The sequence below is a fragment of the Jaculus jaculus genome, chromosome 6 (assembly GCF_020740685.1).
Source record: "Jaculus jaculus isolate mJacJac1 chromosome 6, mJacJac1.mat.Y.cur, whole genome shotgun sequence".
NCBI lineage: Eukaryota > Metazoa > Chordata > Mammalia > Rodentia > Dipodidae > Jaculus > Jaculus jaculus.
In genome coordinates, this window is record NC_059107.1 from 167,170,671 (window position 1) to 167,186,781 (window position 16,111).

At 47.2% G+C, this 16,111-nt stretch overlaps 1 protein-coding gene across 2 annotated transcripts in view; it reads left to right on the forward strand.

The window, feature by feature from the left end:
• Shank3 (SH3 and multiple ankyrin repeat domains 3) overlaps nucleotides 1-16,111 on the forward strand; it is a 55,714-nt gene that overhangs the window by 25,026 nt on the left and 14,577 nt on the right. For both annotated transcript variants that reach the window (XM_045152797.1, XM_045152799.1), the window contains exons 13-20: nucleotides 3,119-3,194; nucleotides 3,453-3,535; nucleotides 3,946-4,070; nucleotides 4,184-4,316; nucleotides 5,270-5,350; nucleotides 9,765-9,788; nucleotides 14,246-14,376; nucleotides 14,929-15,013. In XM_045152797.1, coding sequence (XP_045008732.1) covers nucleotides 3,119-3,194; nucleotides 3,453-3,535; nucleotides 3,946-4,070; nucleotides 4,184-4,316; nucleotides 5,270-5,350; nucleotides 9,765-9,788; nucleotides 14,246-14,376; nucleotides 14,929-15,013 — 738 coding nt within the window. The remainder of the gene's footprint in view (nucleotides 1-3,118; nucleotides 3,195-3,452; nucleotides 3,536-3,945; nucleotides 4,071-4,183; nucleotides 4,317-5,269; nucleotides 5,351-9,764; nucleotides 9,789-14,245; nucleotides 14,377-14,928; nucleotides 15,014-16,111) is intronic.

Genomic DNA, 16,111 nt, shown 5'->3' on the forward strand with positions numbered 1-16,111 from the left:
AGTGGCCTCTCCCTGATCTCAGCTGTATGGTCCAGCCTAACACCATGGACAAAACTTCTGTCTGGGGTTTAGGCTGAGTTCTACCTGAGGGCAGAGGGCAGTCCAGCAACAGGAACTGGCTTTCAGCAGGCTGGTTTCATAAGTGTGATTAATAAAACTGGAAAATGAATTTGTGTTATATAATAAATAGGTTATTTTTGATTGGCAAAACATAAAAAACAAGAAGCTTTGTAGTGGGAGCTGACCAGGATAGGGCTGTTCAACTATGCATGTCTTTTAGGATCAGGGTCAAGATCTGGGCAGGGCAGGGCAAGACAGAGAGGTAGATAAGATAGGCTAAGGTCACAGAAAAGGAAAAGGGCCCCAGAGAACTGGTATGGGAGTGATGGAGCTAGAGGCTAGCAATTTCAGAGTTAGGGGGTCTACAGTAGGTGGCCTTGGGGAGTGGCTCTTTCTTCAGGCTGGCACTGAATATATCTGTGACTGGGTCATCCTGGAGGAGGGTATGGTGGAAGCCAGGAGGGATCCCCTCACATGGTGATGAGGCCTGACTTGCATTGGCCTCGGGAATGAGAAACAAGTACAGGTTTGTCATAAGATCTTAGTCATGGTAGTCTATGTGGAAAGAAAGAGAGAAATGAGCTGATGAATGCTTGGACAGAGACAGAGTGGTAAGATAGTAGGGTACTAGAACCCAGGTGTACTTCAAAGTGACTATATGTAGATGCTTAAAAGGAGCAGTTGTACTATTGAGACTTCAACATCCAGTGGCACAAATCTGAAATATAGACCAGTACTTTTATTTTTTAAAAATTAAATTTTTTTTATTTATCTGAGAGAGGGAAAGAGACAAGGGGGGAGGGAGGGAGGGGAGAGAGAGAGAGAGAGAGAGAGAGAGAGAGAGAGAGATAGATAGATAGAGAGAGAGAGAGGGAGAGAATGGGCACATCAGGGCTTCTAGCCAGTGCAAACAAATTCCAGATGCATGTGCCACCTTGTGCATCTGGCTTATGTGTGTCCTGGGGAATGGACCTGAGGATCTTTGGCTTTGCAGGCAAGTGCCTTTACCACTAAGCCATCTCTGCAGCCCAGGACCAGTATTTTTCTTGACAGTGGTGTCTTCTGATATGAATAGGAAACGCTTTCATTCTCGCAACTAGCTGCCAATTCATCCAGCAACCTATCCAGCCCACCTAACGCCTCCTTTTATCTATCCATTCATCCATCCATTCATTCATCTACTAATATATCCTTTGGCCTATTCATCTATTCTCCTGAATTAACTTAGATATACATATATACATTTAACTTTTGGTTTGTTATCTATCTCTTCCTCCAATCATCCTCTTGGCCATTCATTATGTACTTAACACCTGGTCAATTATTTACCATCTCTCCTCTCTGTTACATGCCAGGTGACATACTGGGCACTGGGATCATGGGAATAATTAATGTGGCTACTTGTTTCATGGAGCTTAGAGTTACTGGGAAAACAGATAAAAAAAATAGTAGATTTCAGCTTGTGAGAAAGAAGACAGGAGGAGTTTAGTGCCAATCTGCCCTATGTAGTGAGATCCTATCTCAAAAGAGAGAGAGAAAGAGAGAGAGAGAGAGGGAGGGAGGGAGGGAGGGAGGGAGGGAAAGAGAGAACAGTAGAAAATGAAGCCAAAACCAAATAAATAAATAGATAAGAAAGAAAGATTGATTGATTACCTCAGATCTCACTTCTGTCACTCTAGCTTTCTCTGCTCCACCTGTTTAGGCATACACTGTCCCTGGCATACTCCAGATTGGTGCCTTTTCCATGGGCTTTGCCCTATTGCCCCAGTCCCAGAAGCCCCTTACTCTCATATCCATGGGTTGGTTGGTCCTTCACATCTCTGGGACTTTGCTCAGATCTCTTTGTTAATAAGGTTTTCACTATCCCTAGAGCTATGCTTTTTAAAATTCTTCTTAGTGCTTTGCAGCATTTGATATTTATTGTCTGTTTATTCCATTTCTTAGAATAAACTCCAGGGACAGACTTTGCTCCATTCTTTGCTATATTCTCATAGCCTAAAATATACTGTGCCTGGTATATAGTAGGAGCTCAATAAATATTTGTTGAAGTAAAAACGTAACAAAGCAAAAACAAAACAAACAGAAAAAGCAAAAACAAAACGAATCTTAAAAAGTACTTCAGCAAGAGAGAATGAGGGAGGGGCGAAGTCCTGAGTGATAAAATGGAAGGCAATGGTGGCACCACCTTGAGTACCATCTGATTCCCTGCCAATGGAGCCTAGGAACCAGACTAAAGCCTACTGGCTGGTTGTAGATTGAATCTTCAGGACATTGGCAAGGCTGAAGTATGACAGCAGAAGCTGGCCAGCTCTACTGTGGTCATGAAGAACTTTGATATCAAAGAACAGGTTGGATCAAGTTCTGTGAGGTACAATAAAGTCAGGGAATGGGGACCCAGTTCCTTGGAAACCCACCCCACCAATTCAGAGTCAAGGTCTGTAACTAGAGATACCCTGAAGTTGTGTATCTGGCTGATGTGAGGAATTAAGTTAAGACACTGAGACATTCCATACTGATATACATGGGCTAAATAGCACAAACTCATGCAATTGCATGAGCCCAGCACTTAAACATTTTGAGTCACACAGAAACACATGCTTGTTATTGACAGCTCACACACAGATAAGAAGAGTGAACACATCACTTGCACACAATTGTGGGTCATAGACATACATAAGCATACTAACACAGCATGTACATGTAACTGTGACACACACACACACACGTACTTTTTGGACTTGGCTTTGAGGTTTCCTGACTGGGACCAGCCTGGCCTTGCCTGGTCTCCTCTGTTTAGCTACATACTAAGGAAAGATGAGCAGGGTGCTGCTGTCTTCCTTGAGCCCCAACTCTCAAAGGCCAGAAATTTCCTGTATGGTTCTCTGAGTTTTCTTGCCAAAGGACTCCTGGACCCAGAACTCCAGGATTTTGGGCCCCCAATTCCATCTGGGCACAAATAGGCCCAGGGTGTGTGTGGATAGGAGTTGACCAGCACAGTTGGGGAAATTCAGCCAGGCAGAGGCCATGACCATTCCTTAGCCCCTCATACTCCCTCCAGAAACCCGGGAAGACCGGACGAAACGTCTTTTTCGCCACTACACTGTGGGCTCCTATGACAGCCTCACTTCACACAGGTACTGGTGGGAGTGCAGGGATGTGGACACACAGGGACACTGGCTGGGCCTGTGGATGTGGTGCAGAATGTCTGATGAGGGAGGAGGCCAGGGTATGGGAAGGCGGGAGGAGGGAAAAGAGAGTATTACTCAGCTGTTGCTGTCTTTGGCTGTAATTGTAATCCTGGGTTGTCCTGTGCCTTTGGGACCCTTTGGGTCAGCCTGCATGCCAGGCTTCCTGTAAGGTGCACCTCACCCCATCTTGCTTTCCTTTGTCAGTGATTATGTCATTGATGACAAGGTGGCTATCCTACAAAAACGGGACCATGAGGGCTTTGGCTTCGTGCTTCGGGGTGCCAAAGGTAATGGGTGTGGGTGCCATGACAGGGTGCTGCATTGCTGTGGATATGTTTTATGTGCTCCCTCTGCCTCTTTCCTTTTTTGGGCCCCTTCCATTCTGTGTTTTGGTGGTTATCTGTCTTGGTTTGGAACATCCCAGTATAATGCAGCAGTTACCTCCCCTCACTGTCTTCCTTGCTCTGCTGCGGGGAGCCTAACCGAGTAGGGACCTTTCAGGTGAGGGTGAGTGGGTGGTTTTATAGAGGGATGTGTGCCGGTATACTGGGCTGGGTACCTCCGTCTGTCCTACTCCTCTCCCTAGGTTGCTCTGCTCCCTGTAGTCTTGTGCCTAGAGCTGGTGAGGTTGCTGCTTGGCAGCCCCTTGACCTGAGCTGTACTGGTAGTGTCTTCTATCTCACCTCTGCCCCCGCAGCAGAGACCCCCATTGAAGAATTCACGCCAACACCTGCCTTTCCTGCACTCCAGTATCTTGAGTCTGTGGATGTGGAGGGTGTGGCCTGGCGGGCAGGACTGCGCACTGGGGACTTCCTCATAGAGGTGAGTCCCATCTTGACCCTTCCTGGCACATTAGGAACTTGGGGGAGGCTCCTGTCTCCTGAACTCTGAGGGGATGCACCTAGGCACCCCACCCAGCTGTCTGTCTATCCCAGGTGAATGGGGTGAATGTGGTGAAGGTCGGACACAAGCAAGTGGTGGGTCTGATCCGCCAGGGCGGCAACCGCCTGGTCATGAAGGTCGTGTCTGTGACCAGGAAACCTGAAGAGGATGGGGCTCGGCGCAGAGGTGAGGGCTCAGGCTCTAGCTGTCCAGATTCCCCCCTTAGTTCTTGAACATAGCCCTTTGATCTCAGGTCCACATTCCCCTCCCCAATTCTAATCCCACACTGTGGACATCAAATTACTACCTGGGCTTAAATGAAATGTCCACATTTGCTGCCAAGGTCCTGGTGTTAGGCATCTGGCCCCTGACAAGGCCACTGACTTCTGACCCCAGATTGCCCCTTCTCAGATCCCTACCCCCTCCTTGCCTGCGTTCCCCCAGCCCTGCCATGGCAGAGCCTTCCTTCCCGACTCCAGTCCCTGCCTGGAGGCCGGGTTGCCATGGTAACTGTGAGGTTGACGCTGATGTTGCTGCTGCTTATTGTGCGGGGAAGGGGGAGGCGGCACCTGAGGGAAGAGGAAAAGCGTCTTCTCCCCGCGCCGTCTCTGACGTTGCGGCACAGTGGCACAGCCTGGGCCCAAGAGGCTTTGCCGCTGGTTTAGCCCAGGCCTGTGGCTTGCCTGGTCACACTCAGGTCCCTTAAAAGACAGAGTGGTACTTGGGCCTGTGGAGCCTTGGGCAGCTGGAGGTGTTCTGGCAGGAGTTCAGCCTCAGCCCCCATGGCTCCGGTGCCCACTCACTGGGCCTGTGGAGCCTGCAGGATGGGTGCTCAGACCATAGCTAGCCAACACCCTGACCCCTGCCGGTAACCTTGACCACCATCTGAGGCCCTGGCCCTGGGGGTCTCAGAGGCCCCCAGAGGCCCAATTGCCCTGGCCCCAGCACTCACTGAACTCCTCGCGCCATGAAGAAGTTTGCATCCAGCCGCAGCCTGAACAAGATCCTGGCACAGTGTGACTCGTCCTCACGGGAGTACGAGGAGATTCAGGCGGTGGAGCGCAAGTGGCATTTGCACCTGGCCACGCCGCGCCGCCTGCTGCTGGACAGGAGGGCCAAGGCCTCCCTCTTCTTTGCAGCCCCACCACCCCCTAAGAGGGCCCCCAGCACCACTCTGACCTTGCGCTCCAAGTCCATGACAGCTGAGCTTGAAGAACTCGGTGAGCATTGGGGGTGGATTTGGAGGTGGACAACAGGCCAGTGGCCCACCATGGGGTTGGCCAGGGTAGGGTGGACATAGGAAGTATGGGTTGGCAGGAAGAGCTAGAGACATCAGAGAGAAAAGACAGGTGGATGCTGCAGCAGATTAAAGGATAAAGTAAGTGCTGGAGTGATGGGGAGATTGGGTGCCTGCTTATGAAGGTGGCAAGGGGCCAAGATGGAATGCAGGACTGGAGATGGGCATAAGTGACCAGATGGGTGGCTTGGAAGTAGTGTCTGGCTCTGTAGCCCATGTTTTGTATGCGTGTGCATGTGCAGGGTTATGGGCTTTCCACATTTCTACTCTTGACTTTGTTCCTGTACTTCATCTTAGCCAGGGAAGAATAGTATTTGGGCAGTCTAGTCTGTTATTCTACCTGGTATGAGCAGGGTCATCCTTGCATTTATTTTACTTTGTTGGTATCTATTCACACATTGGTTAAGTGAGACTGATAATCTTGTAGAGGGAGGCACAGTGAGGGGATAGGGCCTTGTGAACTGTGGGAGGTAGATAAAAGTGTGCCAGGCTTTGATGGGTACAATTCCAGGTTGACTGCTAACAGCCTCATTGCCCACATTTTCTAATGTACATGACCATATTCTAACATGTGACAGTTAACTTTGTCATTATCATGTCCTGCCATGTGTGACAGTAACCAGCCTCATCATGGACATGTTCCATATGTATGACCACATCTTGATGTGTGACAGTTATGGTTTCTAGCCTTGCCATAAGCATGGCTCATATTCGTGGCTTTTGACATATGTGGCTGTTACCAGTCTTATCATGGCCATGTCCTGTATGTATAACCCTGTTTGGCTACTGACAGCCTCATCATGGCCATATGCATGACCATGTCTTGACATGTTTAGCTGTTAACAGTCTAATCATGGGCATTTATTGAGATGTCTGATTGCATCCTCATTGTATGTGTTAGTACATGTAATTGTTAAAAGCCTTATTGTGGGTATGTCCTGACATTCAACAACCTCATGGTAGTCACATGCCCATACACATGGTGGTTGAAACTCACTTTGCTTCTAGTCTGAGCCCAGACTCAATCCTAGACTTTCCTCTGTCTGTAGTCATAGAAGCAGTCCTTGCCTGGTCCCCAGACTGTCCCTGCCTTTGCACATGGACTGACTGGCCCTGTCTTGGCCATAGACTGAGCTGCCCCATTCTAAGCAGGTGCTTTGAGTACAGTTTACTTCAGTGTGAAAAACAGATACCAAGATAGAATAGGATGACATGACCAGGATTTTACTTGACATAAATGTTCTGAATAAAATAAAACAAATTAAAAACCTTCAGACATTCAAAGCAAAAGTAGAAGAATCCTCAAGTCACAAAAATGAAGAGGGAAGGAGCTGGGGAGATTGCTCAGTGGTTAAAGGCACTTGCTTGTAAAAAACTGTCACCCCAGGTTTGATTCCCCAGCACCCATATAAAGCCAGACACACAAGGTGGCACCCATTTTCATCCAAATAAATAAATACATAAGGAAATCAAGCCACGTGAAAGGGGAAGCTAGTGTTTCTACAGCTCGTGATGGAGGGGCAACACTGTGTTCTGAAACTCCTACAAGGCAAGAAGATGTGCTTTGGACCTGTGAGAGGCAGGAAAGCCAGTACCAAGCACAGGGCCTGGAATGAAATGAGAGAACAGGAGAGTAAAACAAAATGTTTAAGTTATTATAGAGGAAGAGAAGTAACAAGTTATAGAACAGGACAAAGAAACTATATGCACATTTGGGAAGAATTCTTGAAAAAAACTGTTACTGAAACAAAAACAGTTATAGATAAAAGGATACACAGTATCTTACACTCAGCTGAAAACAAAGCAGTGAGTGAAAAGATCAGTCTGAGGAGCTTACTTAAGATTCAGCTCAAGAAGCAGATGAGATACAGACATTAAAGAGCAGTTAAGGGAAACAAGACAAGTGAGAAGACCCCAACATGTACTTGGTGGAGTCCAGAGAGAAATAATAAAAGATAATGATGAAGAGTAAAAAGAAATGATGAAGATATTCCGAAAAGTGAACAGAAACATGAGACTCCACTTGAAGAAGTATAAATCACAAGTAAGGAAATAAAAATGAATCCCAGCACTTGGGAGACTGAGGTAGGAGGATCTCCATGAGATTGAGGTGAGCCTGGCCAGCTAGAGTGAGACCCTGCCTCAAAGAAAACACCCACAAAACAACAAAAATGAATCTATATCTAGACAAGTTAGAGTAGAACTTTAGGATACTGCAGACAAGCAGGAAAATCTTTACTACTATCTGGGACAGGGTAGAGGTGCCAGTTGGTTCAAAACAGAGGGATAGTTTTGACTATAGACTTTTCATCAGCAATGGTAGAAAGCAGATGATAATGAAAAAATGGAGTTAAGATGCCTTCCCAACTAGATTATGCACCCAGCCAATCAGCAGACTTCTGGCCCCAGAATCTAATCTAACTCAAGTAAGGCACAGGGAACTGACTTGTCGCATTGATCTTTATAAGTTAGTATAAGTAGGGAGCTATGTAGGTTGGACACCAGTCAAGATTGGTGAGTAGTAGTCCACTGTCTTACCTCCTGATACAGCCTCTCTGGGCATGCCTGGGTATGAGAAAGGCAGACCCGTGCCATGGTTCTCCAAGTACTTGATCCAGTGTTTGTAGTTTGTGTTTCTTTTTATTAAAAATAGTTTGTTTTTGAAACAAGGTCACCCTATATAGTCCATGCTTTTGAACTCACATCCTTTTGCCTATGCCTCCTAAGTGCTAGGATTACAAGTATGAACGACCATGCCTGGCTTTGTGGATTTTTTTTTTTTTTTTTTTTTTTTTTAGGTAGAGGATCACTCTAGCTCAGGCTGACCTGGAAGTTTCAGGCTGGCGTTGAACTCACAGTGATCTTCCTACCTCTGCCTCCTGAGTGCTAGGATTAAAGGTGTGTACCACCATGCCCATCGGCTTATTGTTTTTTTTTATTCATTTTTTTTATTTATTTGAGAGTGACAGACAGAAAGAGAGAGAGAGAGAATGGGCACGCCAGGGCCTCCAGCCATTGCAAAGGAACTCCAGACACGTACGCCCCCTTGTGCATCTGGCTAACGTGGGTCCTGGGGAATCGAGCCTCGAACCGGGGTCCTTAGGCTTCATAGGCAAGCGCTTAACTGCTAAGCCATCTCTCCAGCCCGGCTTAGTGTTTTTAAAAGGTAGAAATAAGACAGGTTGATTCACCACTGGTATAAACATATCCATCCTGCAAGTCACCGTCAGGAGCTAATGAAGCTTTCTAGGATCCATAGTCTTATCAGAAAGGGTACCTGAGGGTTGGGTAGATGACCCAGTGGTAAAGGTGCTTGATTGCAAACCTTGGGATGTCTGGATTCAATTCCCTAGTACCTAGATAAAGCCAGATGCACAAAGTGGTACGTGTGTCTGGAGTTCCTTTGAAGTGGCAAGAGGCCTTGGCATGACTGTCCTCCTACCTCAAATAAATTTAAAAAAAAGTTTAAGATGACATGAACACCTGGAAAGGAAGGACAGTGTGAGGTGTGGGTACTGGGGGGTGGAGGTTCACAGCAAGTAGGGTGACTCATGCTGTTTGGAGGATGAGGCAAAGCCTTATGCATAGCAGGAAGAGAAGGGGTGGGTTCCTGGGGGCCAATGAGGTGAGCAGAAGCTAATCTTAAAAAAATATGTTGTGGTATCTGAAAGAAATAAACAAGAGAGCTGGGTGTGGTGGCACATGCTTGTCCTAGCACTCAAGAGATTGCAGCAGGAGGATTGCCAAAAATTTCTGGCCAGCCTGGGTTACAGAGTAAGTTTAAGGCCAACCTAGTCTATGTAGTGGGACTCTGTCTCAAAAGATCTGAGAATGAGAGGAAGGAGCTGCTCATGAGAGGTGGAAAGGGAAGAAGCATAGAGCATTCCCTTCACCTTTCTTGTTGGAGGCTTCACACACCTCACCAGTGCACATCCGCTTAGCTGGAAGAGGGCTGTGCTAGATCCAGACGTTAATGGAGATTCAAGTCAGGAGCCCGGTGGGCCTAGCCCTTCCCATAGACCTGCATGAGTGTATAAATGTATGTGTGTATGCATGTGTGCATGTGAATATGTGTAGGTGTGTGTACATGTGTGTGCATGTGCATACAGCATATCTTCATGAGTTTGCTTGTTTGCTTCCTGTGTTTCAAGACATTTGTGAGCTTGTACCCCTAGTCTAATAAAAGGGTATAGATGCCAGCAGACCTGTGAGGTCAGGTTGTTGGGGAGGTGTCCGTGGGAGGAGTAGAGGTAGAGAAATCAGTGTGCAGAATGAACCCAAGTGCTATAGGATGAAGCCTGCCTCTTACACCTTTTGCTCTGTTTCTCAATTCCAAGCCTCCATTCGGAGAAGAAAAGGGGGTAAGTCATTTGCTGCATCTTTAAGCTCAACTTGCCTGCCCCTTCTAAGGAGTGCTGGTGACACATATTCCTGTTCAGCTTTCTCCCTGGGGCTGGGGTTTGGGAAAGATGAATGGGGCATTTCTAGGGTTATGATTAGGATCAATAGAGAAGCCCAACCATAGTTCTTGTGGGCTCAGGTGAGCTGGGGAATATGACCTTTGGAGACAGTCTGGTGGGAAGAAGTGGAAGAACCCTTGGTGGAGGCCCCTGCATGTATCACAGCCCAGAATGTGGGAAGGAAGGACTCAGAGTTAGGCCAAGCTAGGCCTTAGATTGTGGGTTGCTAGGTAACTGGGCTGTGTTGGTACACTGGTGCCAAGGTAGTCAGCTCCATCCTGTGCTATATCTTTGGTACTGCCTTCTTCCTGGACTATGGGGCCAATTACATGCTGACTGGCTATAGGACAGCCCAGCGAAGAACTCCTTTACAGCAGTGCTTGAAGTTCTACAACACTGAGAAGGAGCTGGAGCTCTCCTGTCTAGTACCTCATGGACTGTTGACTTTGCCCACACCCCTGTGTCCTCTGAGGTTCTCTATATGTCCTGTGTGTCCAGGGGATATTGTACATTGGGAACAGACTCTAGGGCCTGGGCTTGGGTTCTGAGGTCCAGCATCTAGGGAGGTCTTAGAGCCTGGTTTCTGTTGCCCTTTGGGTGGATGGGAGTCTAGCCCTGAGAGGCCCATGACCCTAGGCATGTAGGTTTGTACATTGCCTATGTACCCAGCACTCCATCAGCTCTCACTTCTGATGCACTGGGTCTGCCCTGGCCAGGGCCACTCCCCAGCTCTCAGTACACGTCCTGAAGCTTCCCAATTTTCTGGTTCTCCAGCCTGTTGTCCTTTAAGGTACTAAAAAACAAAATGACAAGGTCACCTTCAATAAACCCCTTCTTTTCCTTGGGAAAGCAAGCCACTTCTTAAGTATTTTGGTTCTATACTCCAGTGTGTTAAAGGGTCTTCTATGGTGCTATGCTGTAGCCTTGCACCTCTTGCAGCTGGGGGAAGTGGCTGGTTTGTTATCTTCCCAGGCCCTTCTTTCCTCTTTGGATCTCAGCATTCCCTGCCCTACCCTTAGATGGCCCCTGTGGGAGGCTAGTGGGAGTGCCTGGACCTGGTTCCTTAAAGGACTTTATTTACATTTTAAAGTATCTCAAGTTATTGTTATTATTTACTTTGTTATTATTATTTTGGTTTTTCAAGGTAGGGTTTCACTCTAGCTCAGGCTGACCTGGAATTCACTGTGTAGTCTTAGGGTGGCCTTGAACTCATGAACTCACAGTGATCCTCCTATCTCTGCCTCCATAGTGCTAGGATTAAAGGTGTACGCCACCATGCCCAGCTAAAATTTTTTTTGTTTGTTTTTGAGGTAGGGTTTCACTCTAGCCCAGGCTGACCTAGAATTCACTATGTAGTCTCAGGGTGGCCTTGAACTCACAGCGAGCTTCCTACCTCTGCCTCCTGAGTGCTGGGATTAAAGGCATGTGCCACCACTCCTGGCACTAAAATTATTTTTTATTATGTTTTCTAGTTGTTGGGAATTCATTTTAGCCTATCAACTTATCATGTGACCACTTCTTAATTCTTTTAATTTTGAAAATGATTTTTACTTGGCCCAAATACCATTGCCTCATGACTTCATAAAACAGTTGCTGCTGGGCGTGGTGGCGTACGCCTTTAATCCCAGCACTTGGGAGGCAGAGGTAGGAGGATCGCCGTGAGTTCAAGGCCACCCTGAGTCTACAAAATTAATTCCAGGTCAGCCTGGACCAGAGTGAGACCCTACCTCAAACAAACAAACAAACAAACAAAAAAAAAGCAGTTGCTTTGCTAAACTTTGTATGTATAGTTGCTTTGGGTCTGGGAACAGGTACTGTGGGTATTTTTAGAGATGCTCCTTTACTTACTCCATGGCTCAGGTGGCAATGTGCATTGATAGGAAACATGCTTTTACTATCTCATACACTTTTCTTTCCATTTCTGTCATTTGCATTTTCTGGATAGTGTGGCAGTAACTTGATGGGTTATATATTGTTCTCTCTGTTCAAATTCCTTCTGGGTAAAAGGAAGTTGATAGTGGGATCTTGATGTGGCTGCTGTGGGATTCCTGTAAAGCTTATCACACTCTGTATCACAAAGGACTTAACACAGAGTGGTGATTTCACCTTCCAAAAGGAAATTATTTACTTTACTAAACAAATGGAAAGAATGGAAAGACCCTTTAAGCCTGTAGTCCTTAGGCTGCACAATTCTTGGTTACTGCAGGTTGCTCTGAAGTAGGAGTATGTTTTGCTGGAGAGCTCCTGTGTTGTTCAGGGCATCACTTGGACTCTGACCCACTTCTCTTCTGGATCCCATGAATTGTTTGTGAGGACAAGGTGCAGACATCTTGAGCCTGCTAGGCTTCTTTATTTGGCAGCATGGTTGTAGGCTCGTTTTTGCCCATTCTTTCTAGAGCCTCTTGGTACAAGCACTGTTTATGCCTGCTTTATTGAGGTGAGGGCACTGGGTATACCTTTGGACTGAGTCATTGTGCAAGGTAGGTCTGGTCTCAGTCAAACACATACAGAACACCCTCTGGAGTTAGTTTAGTTCCACACAGTCATTGTCAAATGTGCTGCAGATAGAGACAGCACCAGGGTTATAGTTCAGTGGTAGAGCATTTGATTATATGCAGGAACTGAGGGCAGATGGAGCCTGAAAGATAAGTGAGGTCTGATGTGGGTGCTGAATAAAAAGGCTAGTAGCCAGGTGGACACAGGTACTGTCCCCAATCCCTAGTGTCAGAGCACCTACCCTAATAGATTCCAGGATAGAGCTGATTGTTTTCCGCTTGGGTGAATCGACTGCGTAACCATAGTCCTTATAGCCTGCAGATACACTTTACACATTTCTAAAACCATTTTCCCCCCTGAAATTGTTTTGCTTTGTAACTCAGGATGGCCTCACATTTGTGATCAATCCTCATGCCTCCCAGAGTACTGGGATTACAAGGTGTACCACCATACCAGACTCTCAAGATCCTTTTTTGCTTTTTTTTTTTTTTTTTTTTTTTTTTGGTTTTTCAAGGTAGGGTTTCACTCTAGCTCAGACTGACCTGGAATTCACTATGTAGTCTCAGGGTGGCCTCATGGCAATCCTTCTGCCTCTGCCTTACAAGTGCTGGGATTAAAGACATGCGCCACCACATTTGGCTTTTCTAAATCCTTTTAATAAGCAAAAGTATCACTTTTTAAAACAGCAGTTTCATTTTAATAAAAAAGTCAAGTTTTAGGACTGGAGAGGTGGGCTTTGCTGTTAAGGCACTTTCCTGCAAAACCAAAGTACCCAGGTTTGATTCTTCAGGACCCATGTAAGCCATGAACAAGGTGACACATGTGTCTGGAATTCATTTACAGCAGCTGGAGGCCCTCGTGATCCCATTTTCTCCCTCTCCTTTTCTCTCTCCCTGTCTCAAATAAATAACTATTTTTTAAGGTCAAGTTTTCTTTGGGGGGGGGCAGAGAGATGGCTTAGCAGTTAACACACCTGCCTGCAAAGCCAAAGGACCCAGGTTCGGTTCCCCAGTACCTATGTAAGCCAGATGCACAAGGTGGTGCACACATAAGTTTACAGCAGCTGGAGATCCTGGTGCCCCCCATTCTTCTTTCTGTTTCATACTGTCCCTCTTTCTCTCTCAAATAAGCAAATGAAAATGAATCAATAAAATACTTTTAAAATCAAGTTTTTCATTTTATAGTGGATGTGAAAAGAACATGCCTGAGTGTCTGGCACCTTTCAACCAGCTGATATAACTCAGGCATCAGCCTCACATGGATCTTCTAAGCTTGCCTTCTTTGAGGGTTAGGGAACCTTTCTGCGAGCAGAGTCCTTTCCAGAATCACACCCATTCCTTTTCTTTCTTCACCTCCCACCCTGCTGGGCTGGCTTTTCTTCAGAGGAAAGGAAGAAGGGAAGATGCTGTAAACTTTGTTCTCAGGAAGAATTCCCTATCTGTCTGTTCATTCCTTGATTATCAGCTTATTCACACATCTTCTGTGGATATCTGCTTTGTCATCAGGGTCTGTTTTTTATGGAAGTGATCCCACAAGCTTGTCTTGGAGAGTGTTGGAGAACAGATGAGAGAGTGGAGGTGGCTGTATTTCTGTCCCCTAACCTTGCCCCCTCCCTGTGGTCAGTTGTCGTGGCCACTCCTAGAGTGGTAGAGAGGGACCCTAGGGTCTCAAGGACAGAGGCTGGCTAAAGCAGGAGCTAGGTTTTGGGGTGTGAGAGGTTCTGATGAAATGCAAAATCCATGGCATTAGGCAGTAAGGGCCTCAAGGCAGGCAGTGTTCAGCACTATAGTACACTGTGCTTTGGTGTGACAGTGGAGCCAAGGCAGCCCTAGGGCTGAGGTGGTGTTTCCTTGGCTGTGCAGAGAAGCTGGATGAGATCCTGGCAGCTGCTGCGGAGCCAACACTGAGGCCAGACATTGCGGACGCAGACTCCAGGGCAGCAACTGTCAAGCAGCGGCCAACCAGCCGGAGAATCACCCCTGCTGAGATCAGTGTAAGCCTTGGGCTGGGGCTCTAGGAGGGCTGGGTCTGGGGGTCAGAGGGTCATGCACCTCTCTTCTGAGGTAAGCATTCTTCATTTGAATCCCTTCTCCAGAGGGGGTGAAATCCTCTAAGGCCTCTCTGGGAGACACTTTGGACTATCTCAGTCCCCAGTATGCTCACAGTTGAGCTCCTAAGGCTGTAGTCCCTCTAATGACCTCAGGCAGCTTTTGTATTATCCAGAATGACTTGGGTCCCCAGCTGTGCTGGGTCTACTGCATAGCCTGTCCCGGCCCAAGTACACTGTGCCACTTGGCATCTTCTGGACTCTTCCTATCCCCCCTCCATTCACGTTTTGCCCAGGGCCTGTACCCATGGTCTATATTGTGTCCATCTACACTGCCCACTCAACCAACCCATGCCCCAACTCAGCATGGGCACCAGTGGCATTGGGGAAGTGTGTGGGATGTCTGGTCTCCAGCTTAGGTGGATGGGTGGGGCTGGATGGAGAACTGGGCATCCCACTACCCTGGAACCTCTATGTTCCCCCTCCCCAACCCCACAGTCATTGTTTGAGCGCCAGGGCCTCCCAGGCCCAGAGAAAATGCCGGGCTCTCTGCGGAAGGGGATTCCACGGACCAAGTCTGTAGGTATGGCTGGGTTAAGGGCTGCCTTTCTGGGGTTGGGAGGGCTGGACTGGGTGGATTCAGCTTTAGAGGACTCCCCATATCTTCCTGTATAGTGCAAGGATGTCATTTGCTTGTGGACATAAGGGAATTCATTTGTCTAGCCCAGAGATGTGCCATAGGAAGATATTCTGAGATTGTTTCCCCAGTCTTCTCCCCGACTGTGGACATCCCTTAATCCATTTCTTGTCATCCATCACTTATGTCTGTCACAGGCACCAGCATCCCTGTCACCAGGTCAGCCATCTCCTGTTTTGGCTGCCACTCTAAAGCTCGAATTCAGGTTCACTTTCTGATCATAAAATTACCTTGTCTTGGGCTGGAGAGATGGCTTAGCGGTTAAGTGCTTGCCTGAGAAGCCTAAGGACCCCAGTTTGAGGCTTGATTCCCCAGGACCCACGTTAGCCAGATGCACCAGGGGGCGCATGCATCTGGAGGTCGTTTGCAGTGGCTGGAAGCCCTGGCGTGCCCATTCCCTTTCTATCTGTCTCTTTCTCTCCCTCTCTCTGTCACTCTCAAATAAGGAAATAAAAATGACAAAAAAATATTTAAAAAAAATTACCTTGTCTTTGAATAGGCCCCTACCTCCTCAGGTAGTATCTTCTATCCTCTTCTTTCATAGCCAGTTTTCCAACAAAAAGTTACCTATACTTGCTTTCAAATGTCTTCCATCACCTTTCCCCCCTAAGTTTGTGGCAGCTAAGCTCTCTCCACTGCCAAAATTTATGCCATTCCTACCAGGGTTCCCAGTGGCCTCCAGGCATTCCCTTTAGTAGCCTTCTTCTTACTGACATCAGTTGGCATTGATTTCTTTGCTCCTTCCCTCTTTCATGAAACTCCTCCCAATTTTCTAGGGCTGTGTTTCTTGTTTTTCCTTCCTCTCTTGTTCTGTACCTGTTTAGCTCCCCAAAATGGAGGGCTAGCTCAGGACTAGGTCCTCAAGATTCCTTTCCTTCAGCCTCTTATCACCCTAGGGTCTCATTCCATCCCCCCTCCAGTCAGCATCACACTCTAACCCTAGGCTTGGGTCTCTAACAAGCTTTGCCAATTGCATATTTTGCA